This window comes from Belonocnema kinseyi, chromosome 10, assembly GCF_010883055.1.
Source record: "Belonocnema kinseyi isolate 2016_QV_RU_SX_M_011 chromosome 10, B_treatae_v1, whole genome shotgun sequence".
NCBI lineage: Eukaryota > Metazoa > Arthropoda > Insecta > Hymenoptera > Cynipidae > Belonocnema > Belonocnema kinseyi.
Window position 1 is genome coordinate 103,978,013 of NC_046666.1, and position 15,109 is coordinate 103,993,121.

At 36.9% G+C, this 15,109-nt stretch overlaps 1 protein-coding gene across 3 annotated transcripts in view; it reads left to right on the plus strand.

The window, feature by feature from the left end:
- Positions 1–14,886, plus strand: part of LOC117181348 (U3 small nucleolar RNA-associated protein 14 homolog A) — an 81,237-nt gene extending 66,351 nt beyond the window's left edge. The window contains exons 6-8 of one of the 3 annotated variants that reach the window (XM_033373919.1): positions 11,363–12,075; positions 12,170–12,662; positions 13,753–14,886. In XM_033373919.1, coding sequence (XP_033229810.1) covers positions 11,363–12,075; positions 12,170–12,616 — 1,160 coding nt within the window. In that variant the 3' untranslated portion in view covers positions 12,617–12,662; positions 13,753–14,886. Of the gene's footprint in view, positions 1–11,362; positions 12,076–12,169 lie in introns of all 3 variants that reach the window. The other 2 variants (XM_033373918.1, XM_033373917.1) reach the window with 2 other exon arrangements.
- The last annotated feature ends 223 nt before the right edge of the window (positions 14,887–15,109 follow it).

Consider the following 15,109-nt stretch of genomic DNA (forward strand, 5'->3'; position numbering starts at 1 on the left):
GTACAGAAACGCTCCTTTGCCCACTTCTTCGTGATTGCTGACCATTTTAAGAAGAGGGTTTCTTTTATTTGCGACTCTATATGCTGTACCCAGAATAATCCTGTTGTGAAGACATTCAAGACTCAATATTCCGCGACCACCTTGATGGCGTGAGATGTACAGTCGCGGAACAGAAGACTTGAGGTGCATGCTTTTGTTCATGTGCATAACCTTTCTTGTCCCGATATCAAGGGATCTGAGCTCGTTCTTCGTCCATGGAACTACTCCAAATGAAGAGAGTACTACCAGGACGGCAAGCATGTTCGTTGTAGATACTTTGTTCCTCGCCGACAGTTCGGAAGACCAAATCTGCCGGATGAGACGTTTATATCTGCTTCGGAGAGTATCCTTTATAAATGTTACATCCTGAATGCGGCTGTGGCACGCCCAGGTATGTGTAAGTCTCTCCAGCACAAAGGTGTCGTATAGCGCTTCTATCAACGAGCTCAAGATCTTCAGGGATGCGATTAAGTTTTCCTCACTTCAAATAAACCTTGGTGCATTTATCTAACACAAATTCCATTCCAATTTCCTTAGTATATTGTTCGACAATGCCTAGAGCTAGATGTAGTTGCTCTTTGTTTTTAGCATAGATCTTAAGATCGTCCATGTAAAATACATGAGTGACCTGGTACTTTCGATCTGCAGGTTTGCCGCACAAGTACTCGTCGGAATGGCGAAGTGCTAGAGATAGTGGCAATAATGTAAGGCAAAAGAGGAGTGGGCTCATGGTGTCGTCCTGAAAGACACCTCTCTAAAAGGTGACCTTGTTAGTTTTCACACGATTTTTTCCAGATAAGATAGTGAATCTGGTTTTCCAAAGCGGCATAAATCTCTCTATGCACCTAACGATTTGCGGATGAACCTTTAAGCTTTCCAGAAGACAGATGATAAGTCTATGGGAGGTCGAATCGAAAGCTTTCCGATAATCAATCCAGGCCATCGATAGGTCACGCTGGTAGAATGCTGCATCTTTGCAGACACATCTATCGATGAGCAGGTTCTCCCGACATCCCGCTACGCCTTTCTTTGAGCCTCGTTGTTCAAACATTTCTTGCCACACAGTTTCAATTGCCCGAACAATCCTGTCTTTTAAGATAGCTGTGAATATCTTGTTCAGTGTGTTCAGACAAGTGATTGGCCTGTAATTCTTCGAGTCAGCTAAGTTGCATATTCCTGGCAGGAGTATTGTACGCCCTTCGACCAACCACTCCGGAATCGGATCTTCCGACTTTAAATATGAGGTGAAAATACGGGCCAAATGCTGATGGGTTGAAGGAAACTTCTTCCACCAGATGGTTTGGATACAATCTGGTCCCGGTGCGTAATAATTCTTCATCCCTCTTAATACTTTATTTCACCTCGGTAGTGATGGGTGGGCATTCTTCATCAGGTGTTATGAGGGCATCACACAGCTCCTTAAAGCTATTTGTATTATCTGAGTCTTCATCCAGTCTATGCTGCACTTTGTAGACTTCTCTCAAAAATACTTCGGCCTCCTCTAGTTTGGGCGGGTGGTCGACAGTAACTGGAGGGTCTTGGAAGAGTCGAGATGGGTCAGAGAGAAACTGTTGATTTTCTCTGACCCACCTCTCTCTCCGCTCTAGACTTCTCTTATCGTCAGATAGTATCCTTATTCTCTCAACAATATGCTGCCTGATGGTCAGCAGCTTTGAGTTGTGAAGTGTGTGATAACGGGTCCGGAGTTCACGCGCAAACTTTTGAACGTTGGCAGTAAACTTCCTGCCAGATGTGATGTAGTCAATCACACACTGAATGCGGGACGCGTGCTGTCTTGCCCAGTCTATCGTTATGGCAAGTTGATGCATTCGTCTTTTGGTCTTATGATCAACCGTTGGTTTTGTTTTACGGTACGAATCGGCCAAAGCTCTCGCTTCATTATACACACAATACTTGATAACCCAGAGTTCGGGTTCTTCGAAAAAATGTCCACAAAGCTCGTCATCCATTTCAGCCAGATCTTTAGGCTTGAGAGAAACATTGGTATTGATGTTTCTCCGGGTCATAAAGCATCGCTCTTCCTCTATTGGATGCCTGCCCGCGGTTGGTCTTAGAGTCGCCTCTCTTTCTCTTTTGCCGGCTTGTTCTAGCTGTGGTAGAGTAGGCGTTCAGCTTACATAGCCCCTCTTTCGGAGTACTTCGGCATGGTTTCGTAGACGTTGCTGCGGAAAGTGCGATAGCTCTGGGTGTTTCTCGTACCACACAGCATGCAGCCGTGTCATGTAACCCCGTTCAGGGGCCACACTCGCATCGTAGCACTCTAGCAAGTCATGATACAACCGCTTCGTCCACCTGAAGGTCCCGACATTTCGGCGATCCATCGCATTGAATCCATCTTCATTGGCTCCCCCAGCTATAGAGTGGTCGGCATTGTTACCTGACCCATTGTCGGGAGCCCTGCGCGTTCTGTTGTTTTGAACCGCACTTACTATCACAATGTTTGGTGTTGTCATTGTTGTTCCCACGAGAAGCTAGGGAAATGGGTTCGTCCATCCTTGTAGAGCCCCGCATGCAAGGATAAGACTGCGTACTTTGAGAGTTCGCCCGGTATCACAGAGTCACCGTTCTAGACACCTCACCCATGTGCCATTCAGCTTTCGGCACGGTCTTCACACCTCCGCTTGGGGGTTAATTCCTTCGGGACCACCCCTAGACAATTGTCCGCGACTGCCTATTTATTCTTGTAACCATATTCAGCAGAAACCCTTGGTACAGGGACCCTGTATCCGCAACCCGAGGACGCGTTCGGTGGCTTTATCATAGGCCCCTCGGTTTGATCCTAGAGGAATCAAAACCGAACATGTATATAGAATGTGTGGTAAAGTGATGTTTCTCTTTGGCTAGGTGCTTTATTTTAATATGGGTTGGATAGATTTTATTTGCTTGCGCCTTTCTGTCTTGTTATATATATTTTGATTATTAGAATTGTGGTTTTTCGTCGCCCGTCCATGTTTCGTTGTTTCATTGGCTGTTTTTTTGGTGATTTCGTTTGTCTCAGAAGTTTTTTTCGCGGATCATTTCTGCTGTTTCTTTTTCGCCTTTTGGGAAGAGTCGTAATTCTAAGAAGATAAAAACTTTTCATTTGAAGTTAACTATCCAGGGTAGGAATGAGAGCGTGGCATTGTTGTTTATTCGGAATATTTACTGCTTGGTCAAATCGTCCTTTCAGAATCTCGGTGTCTGAGGCATGACTGTTTGCTGTTAAAGAAAATGTCTGTTTCTTTGCAGTCACCCTTTTTCCAGTGGAATAAAACTTGAGGATTGAGCATGTAATTTTTTGTACAACATTACAAGCTAGAACGAGGTGCGAGTCTCTTTATATTCGCCTCTATGTCATCACATGAAGCTTTGCCATGAGATGTACCTAGGAAGTGTTATTCTGTTGGGATACCGAAATCCTCATTAGATTGTAGATACAAAACTACTTTTATTTTTCAAATCTTGCCCTGCACGATGAGTGGAATAGTAAATTTTCGTTAGCTCGAAGTTATTTTTTAGATAATCTACTATAATCTTCTGATGTTCATGAACAGCCGCCGTGTCATGAGCTAAGTGTCCAGATATTATCGCGATATTTCTGTGTTCCATATCGCCACCATCTTTATAATAATAAATCGCCACAGTGAAGATCTTAACTTGGTTGTTATTGCAGTGGAATGATGTGTTGAACTCTGAATGGCGAAGGCGAAATTCTCTGCAAAATAGAAGCAAATTAAAAACTCACCTGGCAATAAATTTCCTTTTAGGTTTTTAAAAAGCGATGACTTTTCTTTAAAACAAAGTGATGTATTTTTTATTTCATCAGCAGTTTACAAAAATCATTTAGGAAATCATGTGTATCCGTTACTAAAGTTTTCAAACAACAACTATCGGTTTGTAGCCAAATTTCATATCTTACTTCGTAGATACGAATCAATTTTGTTCACCTCTGAAGCACCTGGGCAGTTTTCCCACTCCCTAGGTGACAGGAACTTAAAGATTTAGGATACACAATAGCATCCATACAATCGTGATAATTATTTAAGTCATGTCAGTATCCTCTCAAATGCTGCATAATGATCTTATTCAGTATCTACTTGACATTCGCATGATGCACACAAATGCACACATTATGAGTACCACTGCTTCTTGCCAGAATACAATGACGAACTCTGAGTTTTGTAATTGTTAAAAGACTTATCTTAAGGCCTTCGTTTTCTTATGTCAACTGTGAATATAACTCATTAATATTACATAACAGAAGTCTTTTTTTCAAACGTGAACGAGTTCCATCATCATTTTTTTCCGACGTAAAGTCTTATTTGTGGTACCATTCGACTAATGTTTTAATTCGACTAATTACGTTCATAAAAAATCTTTACAAGAATTTCAGTTTCCAGGGGTAATTCTCGTCCTGTTTTATAGATTCTGGATTATAAGAATTCAATGTTCTGAAACTAATTTTTGCACATTTCCTTCTTTTCGCCTTGATGTACCAAATACCTTCATTAACTTTCTGCCTCACCAAGATTTTGGTGCAAGTGATATGAGTTGAAACTTTTTTTGTCTATTTTTAGAGACTAAATTTTTCTATAATGTGAGCTAGTAGTTCAAAGGCCGGTTTATGATACTCTTCCTCACACTGCATCTTATGTCATTAACCTATGAAGGTATAGAAAAAAATAGATCACATTTATTATCATCTACATGCTCATCGTCATTATCATCAACATTATCATTGAAAGTCATTTATGATTCTCGTCAACAACAATATCAGTATTTGATTGAACTTGAATTGGAATCTCTGCAGTATTGTCGCAATTCGCAGATGGTCTTCCTTTCTAGCTGATGAGTTCAAATGTACATGAGTGGCAAATTTGTGAACCTTCACGTCAATTTGGGAATTTTGCTCGTCACTTTTCAGAAACACGAAAAAGATTTTTTCCATGATATTAATTTTTTAACGGAATAATGCATCTTTCATTCCAAATTTCGCAATTTTTTCTACAAGATATCCCTCGAAAAATGCGGTTTCAAAATTGAATAAAAAAGCTTATATAGGAAGTGGTATTCGAAGTAAAAGGAACAGAAAAACAGAAAAAGGAACAGAAGGAGAAAAACTGAAATATCGCGACTGCAGATATAATTTAGTATTGAAGTCAGAATAATTCAATAGAATCAACAAAATAATATTATGAAATTGAACGGTTTTGATGCATGAACCGGGTCCAAGAAACTTTTCTTAGATAAAATCCGGAATGAATATAACCAAATTATATGCTGGGGTATTATACCGTGTCAATGTATTTTTTCTGATGAGAAACGAGAATATTGGCTCTCTAGTGGCAGCAGTGACGAAGCAAGAAGAGAAATGAAAAATAAATGAAGAAGAAACTAATAAATGAAGAAAAAATTAATGAAGAAACATTCGCACATTCAATTCAATCACCCACATAAAGAGAAACATCATTATTCTACACATTCAGTAGGTAGAAATTCAATAGATCTAATAGCGTATGATATTATCTAATGCTAGAAACTAGCTTGAGGTTGTGCCACGAGGTTCCCTGGCGTGAATTAAATTTGGATTTTCGAGAAGTTAAGTCAAATTTTCCCTCTATTTGAGCAAATATTTGTCGAAACGACCATTTTTTCGCACTAAGTGTCATCTGATATGGCTTTAAACACCCAAACTTTAAGCCCATTCGGACTTCTTTTTTTGGGATAACATCACTTGAGAAATTATGCCCTCGTCATCTATAGGAAAAGTGCAATTTTGAATGCCTATAAAGCGGTAAAAAAACTGGTTTCAGAGCAATGAAAGAAACGAATACGTGGGAAATTGTTTTGGGAAATACAGAGAAGATCGGGGCGAGATAAAAATATTTATAATTTTTAGTGAAATATTTGCAATCTATAGTACCGTTTGTACCGTTTCTCAGTGCTGTGATAAAGTGCCGGTACTGATATTAATACTGTTTTGAGTGTAAAATTGCGGCAGTTATTTAGAGAGGATAGACCTTATCCAAGGGTTATTCTAGCTTTGTTGTGATTTTTACGGCTGCTCGTATGCTGATTTCATAAATTTTTCGCACCTACACCTTAAGATGGCGACTTACGAGCACATGCAGAGCTTGATGTCAAGCCTAGACGAAAAGCTCAAAGCTGAAATGAATTCCATAGAAAAATATATCCTAGAAAGCACCTTAGCGAGTTTGCAGTGATGTGAAGCCAAAATTGATGCTGTAGAAAAGGAGAATGCTGCACTCAAGATGGAAATCGCAAAGAAGGCCCAACAGCTAGATAGGCTTACGAGAAGAAACAACCTGATGCTTTTTGGCATGTACGATGATTCAACGGAAGCACTACCTGCGCTAGACGAAAAAGTGCAAAATCTACTCGGAACCAAAATGCGTGTAATACTTAACTGGGAGTCGATGAAGCACGCTATCCTTCAACATCTTTCGAAGCTTAGAGGCACAAATATTTTTATTCAGCATGATTTGGACCCGGAATCTGTCAAAATCCCGAAAACCCTGAGCCAACATGCAACTAAACTAAAAAACGCAGGCCTGAAAACATGTGTGAGTGGTAAGCGCCTGTGAGTAACAATGTTTTAAATATAGAAGTGCATGACGACAAGAGCTCGGACACTCCTGTCAACAATAACACAGGCTTGCAAATAATGGGTTCATGTCATTTGTTGGAAAGTGGAGGGTCATTTCCGAAGTAATTTTTGACATCGAATCCGAATCGGGGGTCAGAACTGACCCATCACGTCAGGATTTTAAGATATTTGAGGTTATGTACCCAAAAAATGGCGTTTTTGGCTACATTTGAAGTTATGTGCAGAAGGCACAACATTTTTTGGGATTTTTTCTTTAGTTGTATCATATAGTACTGCCCTTTCTCTTTAATTTGAGAGTCGCATAATTCAATTACCATTTTTCTTTACTAAGTTACGCCAATTTGAAATTATGAGACATGTCCCATTATGTCTTAAGCATTTGCTTTAAATAGCACAGGCCAACATGGTTTTGTTGTTGGAAAGTGGAGGATCATTTTCAAAGTAATTTTTTACGTAGAATCTGAATCCGAGGTCAGAATTGGCCCATCACGTCAGGATTTTAAGATATTTGAGGTTATGTACCCAAAAAATGGCGTTTTTGGCTACTTTTGAGGTTATGTACAGAAGACACGACATTTTTTGGGATTTCAACAACCCCGGGCACCCCTAAGTATAAATTTTCAAGAGAAAACATCCAGTAGAAAGTGTCTGTCTCAAAGTACTTCAAGCAAATGCTCAAGACATAATGGGACATATCTCATAATTTCAAATGGGCGTAACTTGGTTAAGAAAAATGGTAATTGAACTGTGAGACTCTCAAATTAAAGAGAAAGAGCAGTACTATATAATACAAATTTAAAAAATCCCAAAAAATGTTGTGCCTTCTGTACATAACCTCACAAGTAGCCAAAAATGCCATTTTTTGGGTACATAACCTCAAATCTCTTAAAATCCTGACGTGATGGGCCAATTCTGACCTGTCACTTGCACCTGTCGCTTCGAAGCTCTTTATGACCTCATAAACAGGGATTCACAATAATAAGTAAGCCTCTTTTGTAAATACAAATACAACTGTTATGTCCAACACATAGCTGGGTAGTATGTTGTCTGAGAGGTAGTATGTTGTCTGCTATCACCAACATGTCTAAATATATTCAACTCGCTTTTTCAAGAAAAAGAACGGGTGATTCTCAAGACGCGGGCTCTCTTAATAAGTATGTTAACAGTGAAATTCCTGCAGGATTTCGTAGAGCACCGACTCTCTGGACGGATCTTTTGCGGGAAACGGAAGAATTTCAGGCTTTGGTTCTGCGGATGTCTCACAAAATGGAGGGATAGTGATCATATGTCGAGTTTTAGTGGTTTTGAAATATCGGTAGTTATAATAATTTGTTGAATTTATATGTAAAACAAAACGCCGACTTAACTAGTTATTGTGTGATTTGCATAGGTGAGTTCATGGTTATTTGTGAAATTAACCTTTGAAAATTCATTCACACTGCATATCGATAATATATATTTTCTCCAAACAGCAAACTCGGACTTCTGCATTGATGCACTCCAAAATGTTTTATTCTCCTTAGTCAATGTAAACACACATTTTTTATTGCTTCAGGATATTAACGCTAGTGTAGAAACACTAAATAGCTTCTCCGATGAGATTTTTGACAATTATAATTTATTTCCGAAAAGATTGCTCTTACATGTTAAAGTTAATAAATGTTGCAAAAAACTGATGGAATCCCTTGAATCGTGTGACCTAACGCTCTGCAATGGTCGCACATTTTCTGATAAACTGGATCAATTTCTGGGTTAACGATTTTTCTGACAACAGTATTTCGGAACAAAATGGAATGACGAGGGAGAGAACACGTTTATACTGCTTTTTCAAATTCACCGTTTATATACAGTAATGATGTTAACGCTGATTTTTTGTATAATAATTTAATTTCTGCAATACCGTATGCAGTCAGCGAATCAAGTATACTAGTATAGAGGGGCGCTCCCGGTACATTCGGCCTTTATAATCAGAAAGATGTCTTGTTCAACTCGCAATGCGCTCGTCTTAAAGGGATGGCTGCACGTATTTACAAGCAGTATTCTCGTGATCGTTCTGATTTTTCCTTGACCCGTTATATCCAGTGTCGAGTCATATCGAATGGCAATCAAAGTAGCAAAGAAAGAGCATTTTAAAACAACCCTTATGAGATAAGCAAATTTTAAAAATAGTAGGAGGTTTTGACAGACAGCAAAATTGTTAGTCACCAAGTCTGAATATACAAGCTTATTAAGCTCGAGTAACTGGTTTAAATTATACCGGGATCTTTTTCCGCCGAGACTGTTATCAGGTGGTAATTTCATATCAGTGCTGGACCCAGTTCTTGATACTGACTGCGCCGTATTTGAACAACAAAAAGTTGTCTCGGGTTGTAAAAAATTAAAGCTGCTGATCCGGATGGTATAAATAACGACTTCTTTAAACATCAATCCCCAGAATGGGACCATTATTTACTCAATCTTTTAATACTGTTCTTAACTCTGAAAAAGAGGCTAATCAATGGTCTGTTGTCAATACGTTAATGATGCACGAGTCGGGCGATAAACATGACTTATTAAACTATCTAGGAATAGCTCTTATGAAATCAGCCAATAAAATTTTTACGATACTACTCACTGATAAATTATCAACATGAGCGGAATCATATAAACTATTGCCAGAAGAGCAGGCGGGTTTTAGAACAGGGACGGGTCGCAGAAACCACTTATTTAAACTCTATTCGGTAATAAGCATTCACTTTGTCAATAACAAGAGAGATTATTTATATGTCATCTTTGTCGATTTTAAGAGGGCCTTTGACTCAATTAGTCGCACTAAGCTTTGGGCCAAACTAAGTGACCTTAGTGTAGGTAGAAAAAAGATTATAATTTTGGTCTCGTTTTATGCCAATGTCGGTTTAAGGGTAAAATGTGGTGAGTCCTACTTGGTAACAGTCGACGTAACGCAGGGTCTTACGTCCTATTTATAGGGTGACAGCTTCAGTCCTCTCCTTTTTATTCTTTCTGTGGCTGATATTGTGGATTTTTTTATAAATAAATGTATGAAGGGTGTTTTACTGAATACTGTCAGATTTCTAATTGTGCTTCGTTTTGCGGACGATATAGTTATCTTTGCTACTTCTTAGTACGACGCTCGTAACAAATTCAAAGTTCTGGAGGTGTATTGCGACTAGATTGGCTTTAGCTAAACCCAAACAACAAAACAAAGATCGTTACTTTTTGTAACGTTTGTAACTTTTTGTAAAGTTCAGACCACATTTTTTTGTTTGACTTGTGTTATTGTTATGGACGTAAATCGGAGACCCGCTTATCAAAGTGAGCATCACATTACGAAAAGCCAGAATTAAGTGAAATTGCGCAGACTAAATTTTTAGTGTTCAACCCATCTTAGTGTAGTCATATGTGCAAATCCTTTTGTGTCTTACTTTGAATTTGTATAATAAACTTAATCTTGAACCTTGAAATACCAAGTGTTACACAAAAGTGATTGCGACAAACATATCTACGAAAATTATAAATTGTGCACATGTTTCATCTCGACCCTATGCTTTGCGGCCAGACGAGACAATTCCAGGGGCTAAATGAGACACCCCAAGAACGCATTCAGGCTCTGTAAAATGTTCAAGAAATTGTTTTTGTAAGCTACAATTAAGTCTTATTACTTAGAGAAAGGGATTTATAAATATCTGAAAGTATAAATGCAATGAATGGTCAATTTAATCAAACTTTTCCTCATATATTATAACTTTTCTATTATAATTTCAAGTAATTAAAATTAGAATCATTAAGATATAATTTTCAAACCATGTCTTCATTTAAACCTGTTGTTGAATTAACATTTATTTGAAATTTTGTTTTATAACATATCTTCAATTTGTTGAAAATAATTTATCAGCTGTTTTTAAAATACATTTCATAAGCGTTATGTAACTTACCAGAAGTAATATAAATGAAAGTTTCGTCGGGAATATGCTCTAAAAACAACTTCAAAAATAAAATTATAAACAAAAGCAATTACAGCTGCTCTGAAATTAGGATTTCCTTATAAACCGGATTTGAGAGTAGTTGACGAATTCTCTTCTTACCATGAAAGTCAGTTTTTCTTTTGTAAGTTCTCACCATCGCAACTTCCCTTTAAATCTTTATCTATCTTCAACATTTGCTACAGAAACGACTCAAATCTGGCAAACAAAAACTTTTCTGGCAGCTCCGTGAAAAGGTTATGACGATCATAATAAGAGCGTCTCATCTCGCCCCATAAAATAACAGGATTCAGGTGTTGAAATCGCGTTCAATTTCACTTTATTGTTTGTTTATTTTCGAAAAATTTAATATCATTATTTTTGATATTGCTAAAAATAACAGCAACAAAAAGCACATATTTTGAGAGAAAATTTAGTGTCTCATTTGACTCTGTATGCTCATCTCGCCCCGGTCTCCCCTGTTTTCTTACCAAGGGAACAAAAAAGTTTGATGGTGAGCTGCGTACGAAAAACTATTTGTTTCTTCTATTGCCATGAAATCGGATGATAGTAGACCTGCTGCACTTGGTCATGATATTTCACACTTGTTGAAATTGATCTCATTTCTTTCTTGTCGATCAATTAAAAAAACACACCATTTTTTAAATCAATGAAATTGAATTGAATTATTACCTCATGTCGACTAAATCTAAATCAGAAAATTTATATTTTTCAGTGAATACTAGTTATTTAAAAAAAAAAAATTGTTACACTAAAGCAAAAGGTCAAGAATCGCCCATGAAAGACAAAGTTAGTAAGTTAGTTAAATCTGCAAAAGGTGTTAATAATAAGAAAAGGAAACTAGATGCAACTTCGAGTTGGACAGTGTCTAACTTGGATAATTCAGAACACAGCTCAGAAAATAAATCAAACAAAATAGATATTGATGACGTGTTTGACTCAATGCATGATACGATAAAATATAAAGTTGAACGCAAAATAAAGAATATAAGACGTGAAAATAAACTCAACGTACGAGGCACGCGAAATGAAGCTGATAATAATGAGGGTGAGGTCGAAGATAACTACTTCGATAAACTCCAATGGAAGCAATCGAAACTAAAATCAATAATAGACCAACCGTTAAACGAAGTTATCGACAAAAGAGATGCATCGCTTAAAAGTGTAGCGATTCAAAAGACATTAAATAGTAGCAATCAAGAAATAAAAATACAGTTACATGAAAGTCCTCAAGAAGTAAGAATAGATCCTAACGCGTTTAAATCAGTAAAGACAAAACAGTTGAAAACGCAAATTCCAGATGTAAACAAGGCAGAATGTGAAGCTTTGGATGATGACGATGAAGAACCAGATGGCTATGAATTAATGAATGAAGCATTTTCTCATGAAGATGTTGTCGAAGATTTTAGAAAAGAAAAAGAAGAAGTGGTAGTGTATCAATTTTATCAGTGCTGTTAATATGCCATTTTATATTGCATTCTATGCCTAATCTGTGTAATCTATATACAATGTTATTTTCAAGGTTAAAAATTCATTACCAGAAGATGTAGATCTTAAACTACCAGGATGGGGTACTTGGGGAGGTAAAAATATTAAGCATTCTTCTAGAAAGAAACGGCGATTTGTTTTAAAATTTCCTGAAGACGCTCCACGTAGGGGTGAAAATAAAGGAAATCTCATAATTATTGAAGAAAGTAATCTTGCGATCAAGAAACATAAAGTTACTGAACTACCATTCCCATTCAGCAGTATCAATGACTACGAGGCCAGTATGCGTGCACCAATTGGAAGAAATTTTGTACCAGAAAAGACACATAGAAGGTTGATAAAGCCTGAAGTTATGACAAAGATGGGTAAAGTTATTGAACCAATGGATGAAGATTCATTAGTTAGCACTAAGAATTTCAAGATAAAGCGAGATCCCGGAAGTAAAGAAGAATTTTTTAAGAAGCGCAAAGTCAAACTTTAATCATAAAAATTTCACGTTGCAAAGTTACTTTCAGAAAATTAATAAGGTAATTCTATATATATGTGTGTGTGTGTCAATGTATACATGTATGTATGTATCAAATACAGTGAACTCTTGCCTATTCTAAGAGTCGTGAAACGTAAGTATTTGCGCATGGCAAGGCCGGAGGCGCTCCAATCTCTACCGCGAGTCTTCGAGTGTTTATTGTCCAGCGGCGTTCATTGGCTGCCCCGGCCTCATATGTATAGATGCGCGCGCTGTAAACAGGTGTGCGCATTTGCTCATCATGCACTTCAATGTATTTTAAGTGTTTCTGTGAACGTATGACGTGACAAATATAACATTTCCCTAAATAACTATAATTTGCCTACTAAAAATGAATATAATAGAATCAAAAAACGACTAAAATATTTTGCACATCTTGACATGGGAATACATATGCCTATTTGAAAAAAATTTCTAAACGTACAAGTACGTTATAAATGTCTGAATAGTAATATTTTTCAAATGTAGAATGCATTTACGCAATTCTGTTTCATCCTTTTATTGGTTGAAGACTTTCAGTTTTACGAAATACATCAACCGTCCAAAATTTAAGGTTAGAGTATCCTATTCTGCTTAAATCGATCTGATAAACTAACCTCAAACTTGGTATATGTTATTTCGTGAAGCTAAAGGTCGTCAATCGACAAAACAAGAATGACTGAAAAAATACATTCTTCACTTGGGAAAAATTACTATTCATGCATTTATGATTGACATTTACGTTTTGAAATTTTTTGTCCAAAAAGTCGTATGTATTCCTATGTCGTTATGCTAGAAGATTCAATTCAAATCCACGAGGGCTTCTTGCTCGCTGGGCCTCTTTTTAATTTCACGGGCCACTGACGCGGGCGAGTCTATGACTGTACATGGCCCGTGATGGGAGGCGACGGAACTGAGCAATTTGAAATAGCCCAGCACGGGGGACTTGAAGTAGGTAAGTGTTCAAGTAGTTGCGTATTGAAATAGACAAGAGTTCAATGTAGTTTTACATAATCTCCATTATTTTTGCTTGTAACTAATACAAGTATGCTTTTATCAGGGAAAAATAAAAGTGACGAATTATTTTTATGTTATTTTAATTTATCTGCAAGAAGAGGTCTTCAGTTACAGAGAGCCGATTGCAATGGTACTTATTAGGAATTACGTAGATACAACGATACATATTTTTTCTTACCAATGGGCCTTACTCAGCTGCAAATCCTGCACCAATAAACAAACAACTAAAGGATCCTGTAAAACTGCTATAGTTGATCTCTGATGCAACAGTGGATTGTGAAAATTCATAAAAATACAAAATTACTGTCAAAAATTACTTTAACAGAATAAATAGTGTCATCCACTAATTTATTTTTTATTTTTGCATCTTAAAGTATATTCTCTAAAATCAATAATAACAGTATAGTGTAAAAAAAACCTGTTTTTAAATTAATATTTGAAACAGAAAAAATGTACACATTTCAAATTCATATTTCTGTCGCACACATTCCGCCATCTACATGTGAGGTAGCACGCCGCCAAAAGCTTGTAAATAAGCCGAGTGATTCACTTTTTTCATAAAAATGGCGAGGAATGAAAAAAATGGTACAAAAATGTTCGCCGTGACATCGATGGGTCCTAAGAGAAAATATGTAACTCATGGCGACAGATAGAAACTACGTACCTCGCGCGCTCTATATTAAGAAATATAGAAATGTCCATGTACTTAGTATAGAGTGTGCGAGGTACGAAGTTTCTAACTGTCGCCGTAAATTGCGTATTGTCTCTTAGGACCCATCGACATATGCCGTACAACATATTTAACGTCAACAGTAGTTTTGTTGCGAAAATCATTTCAACGACAAGTAAATATTTTTATTTTACATAGAAAAGTATAAAATATGCATTTTTTGATAACATAAAACTTGTAATCTACTAATTTTCAGCGGTGTTATACATACGAGTTGCCAGGGTGTATGTGAGTTCTAACCTCATGTTAAATCGTTTTTCACTTAACACGTATTGTCAAATAAATTAATAATACAATTAATTATAAAACTTATCATTACAAATTTTATAAAAGTATTTTTAAAGACATTTAGAAAAGCGACAAAAGCATTTATGGAAAAAGTGAGGTTAGGTTTTTTCTAGATGCAATAATGTATAACTATGTTATGATTCGCCTAAAGTAATTAACGTGCCCGGGCATACTTGTACTCCATAAAAATAAATCCTTTTAGTCAAAAACAGTTGATTAATTGTTTTGATTGTTTAAACCTAACTGACAATGTATTTTCTTATACTTTGGCGACTTCGGCTTTTGGGTGACCCTATTCACTATTTGCTGCAAATCTGATATTTTCTTCTAAGTGTAATTCGCTTTAGTTATGTGGTTCTAGAGGTTAAAAATAATCATAAATTGAAATAATAGGTCTTAAATTGTCGGTATACTGGGCCAAAAAATCTCTTTAT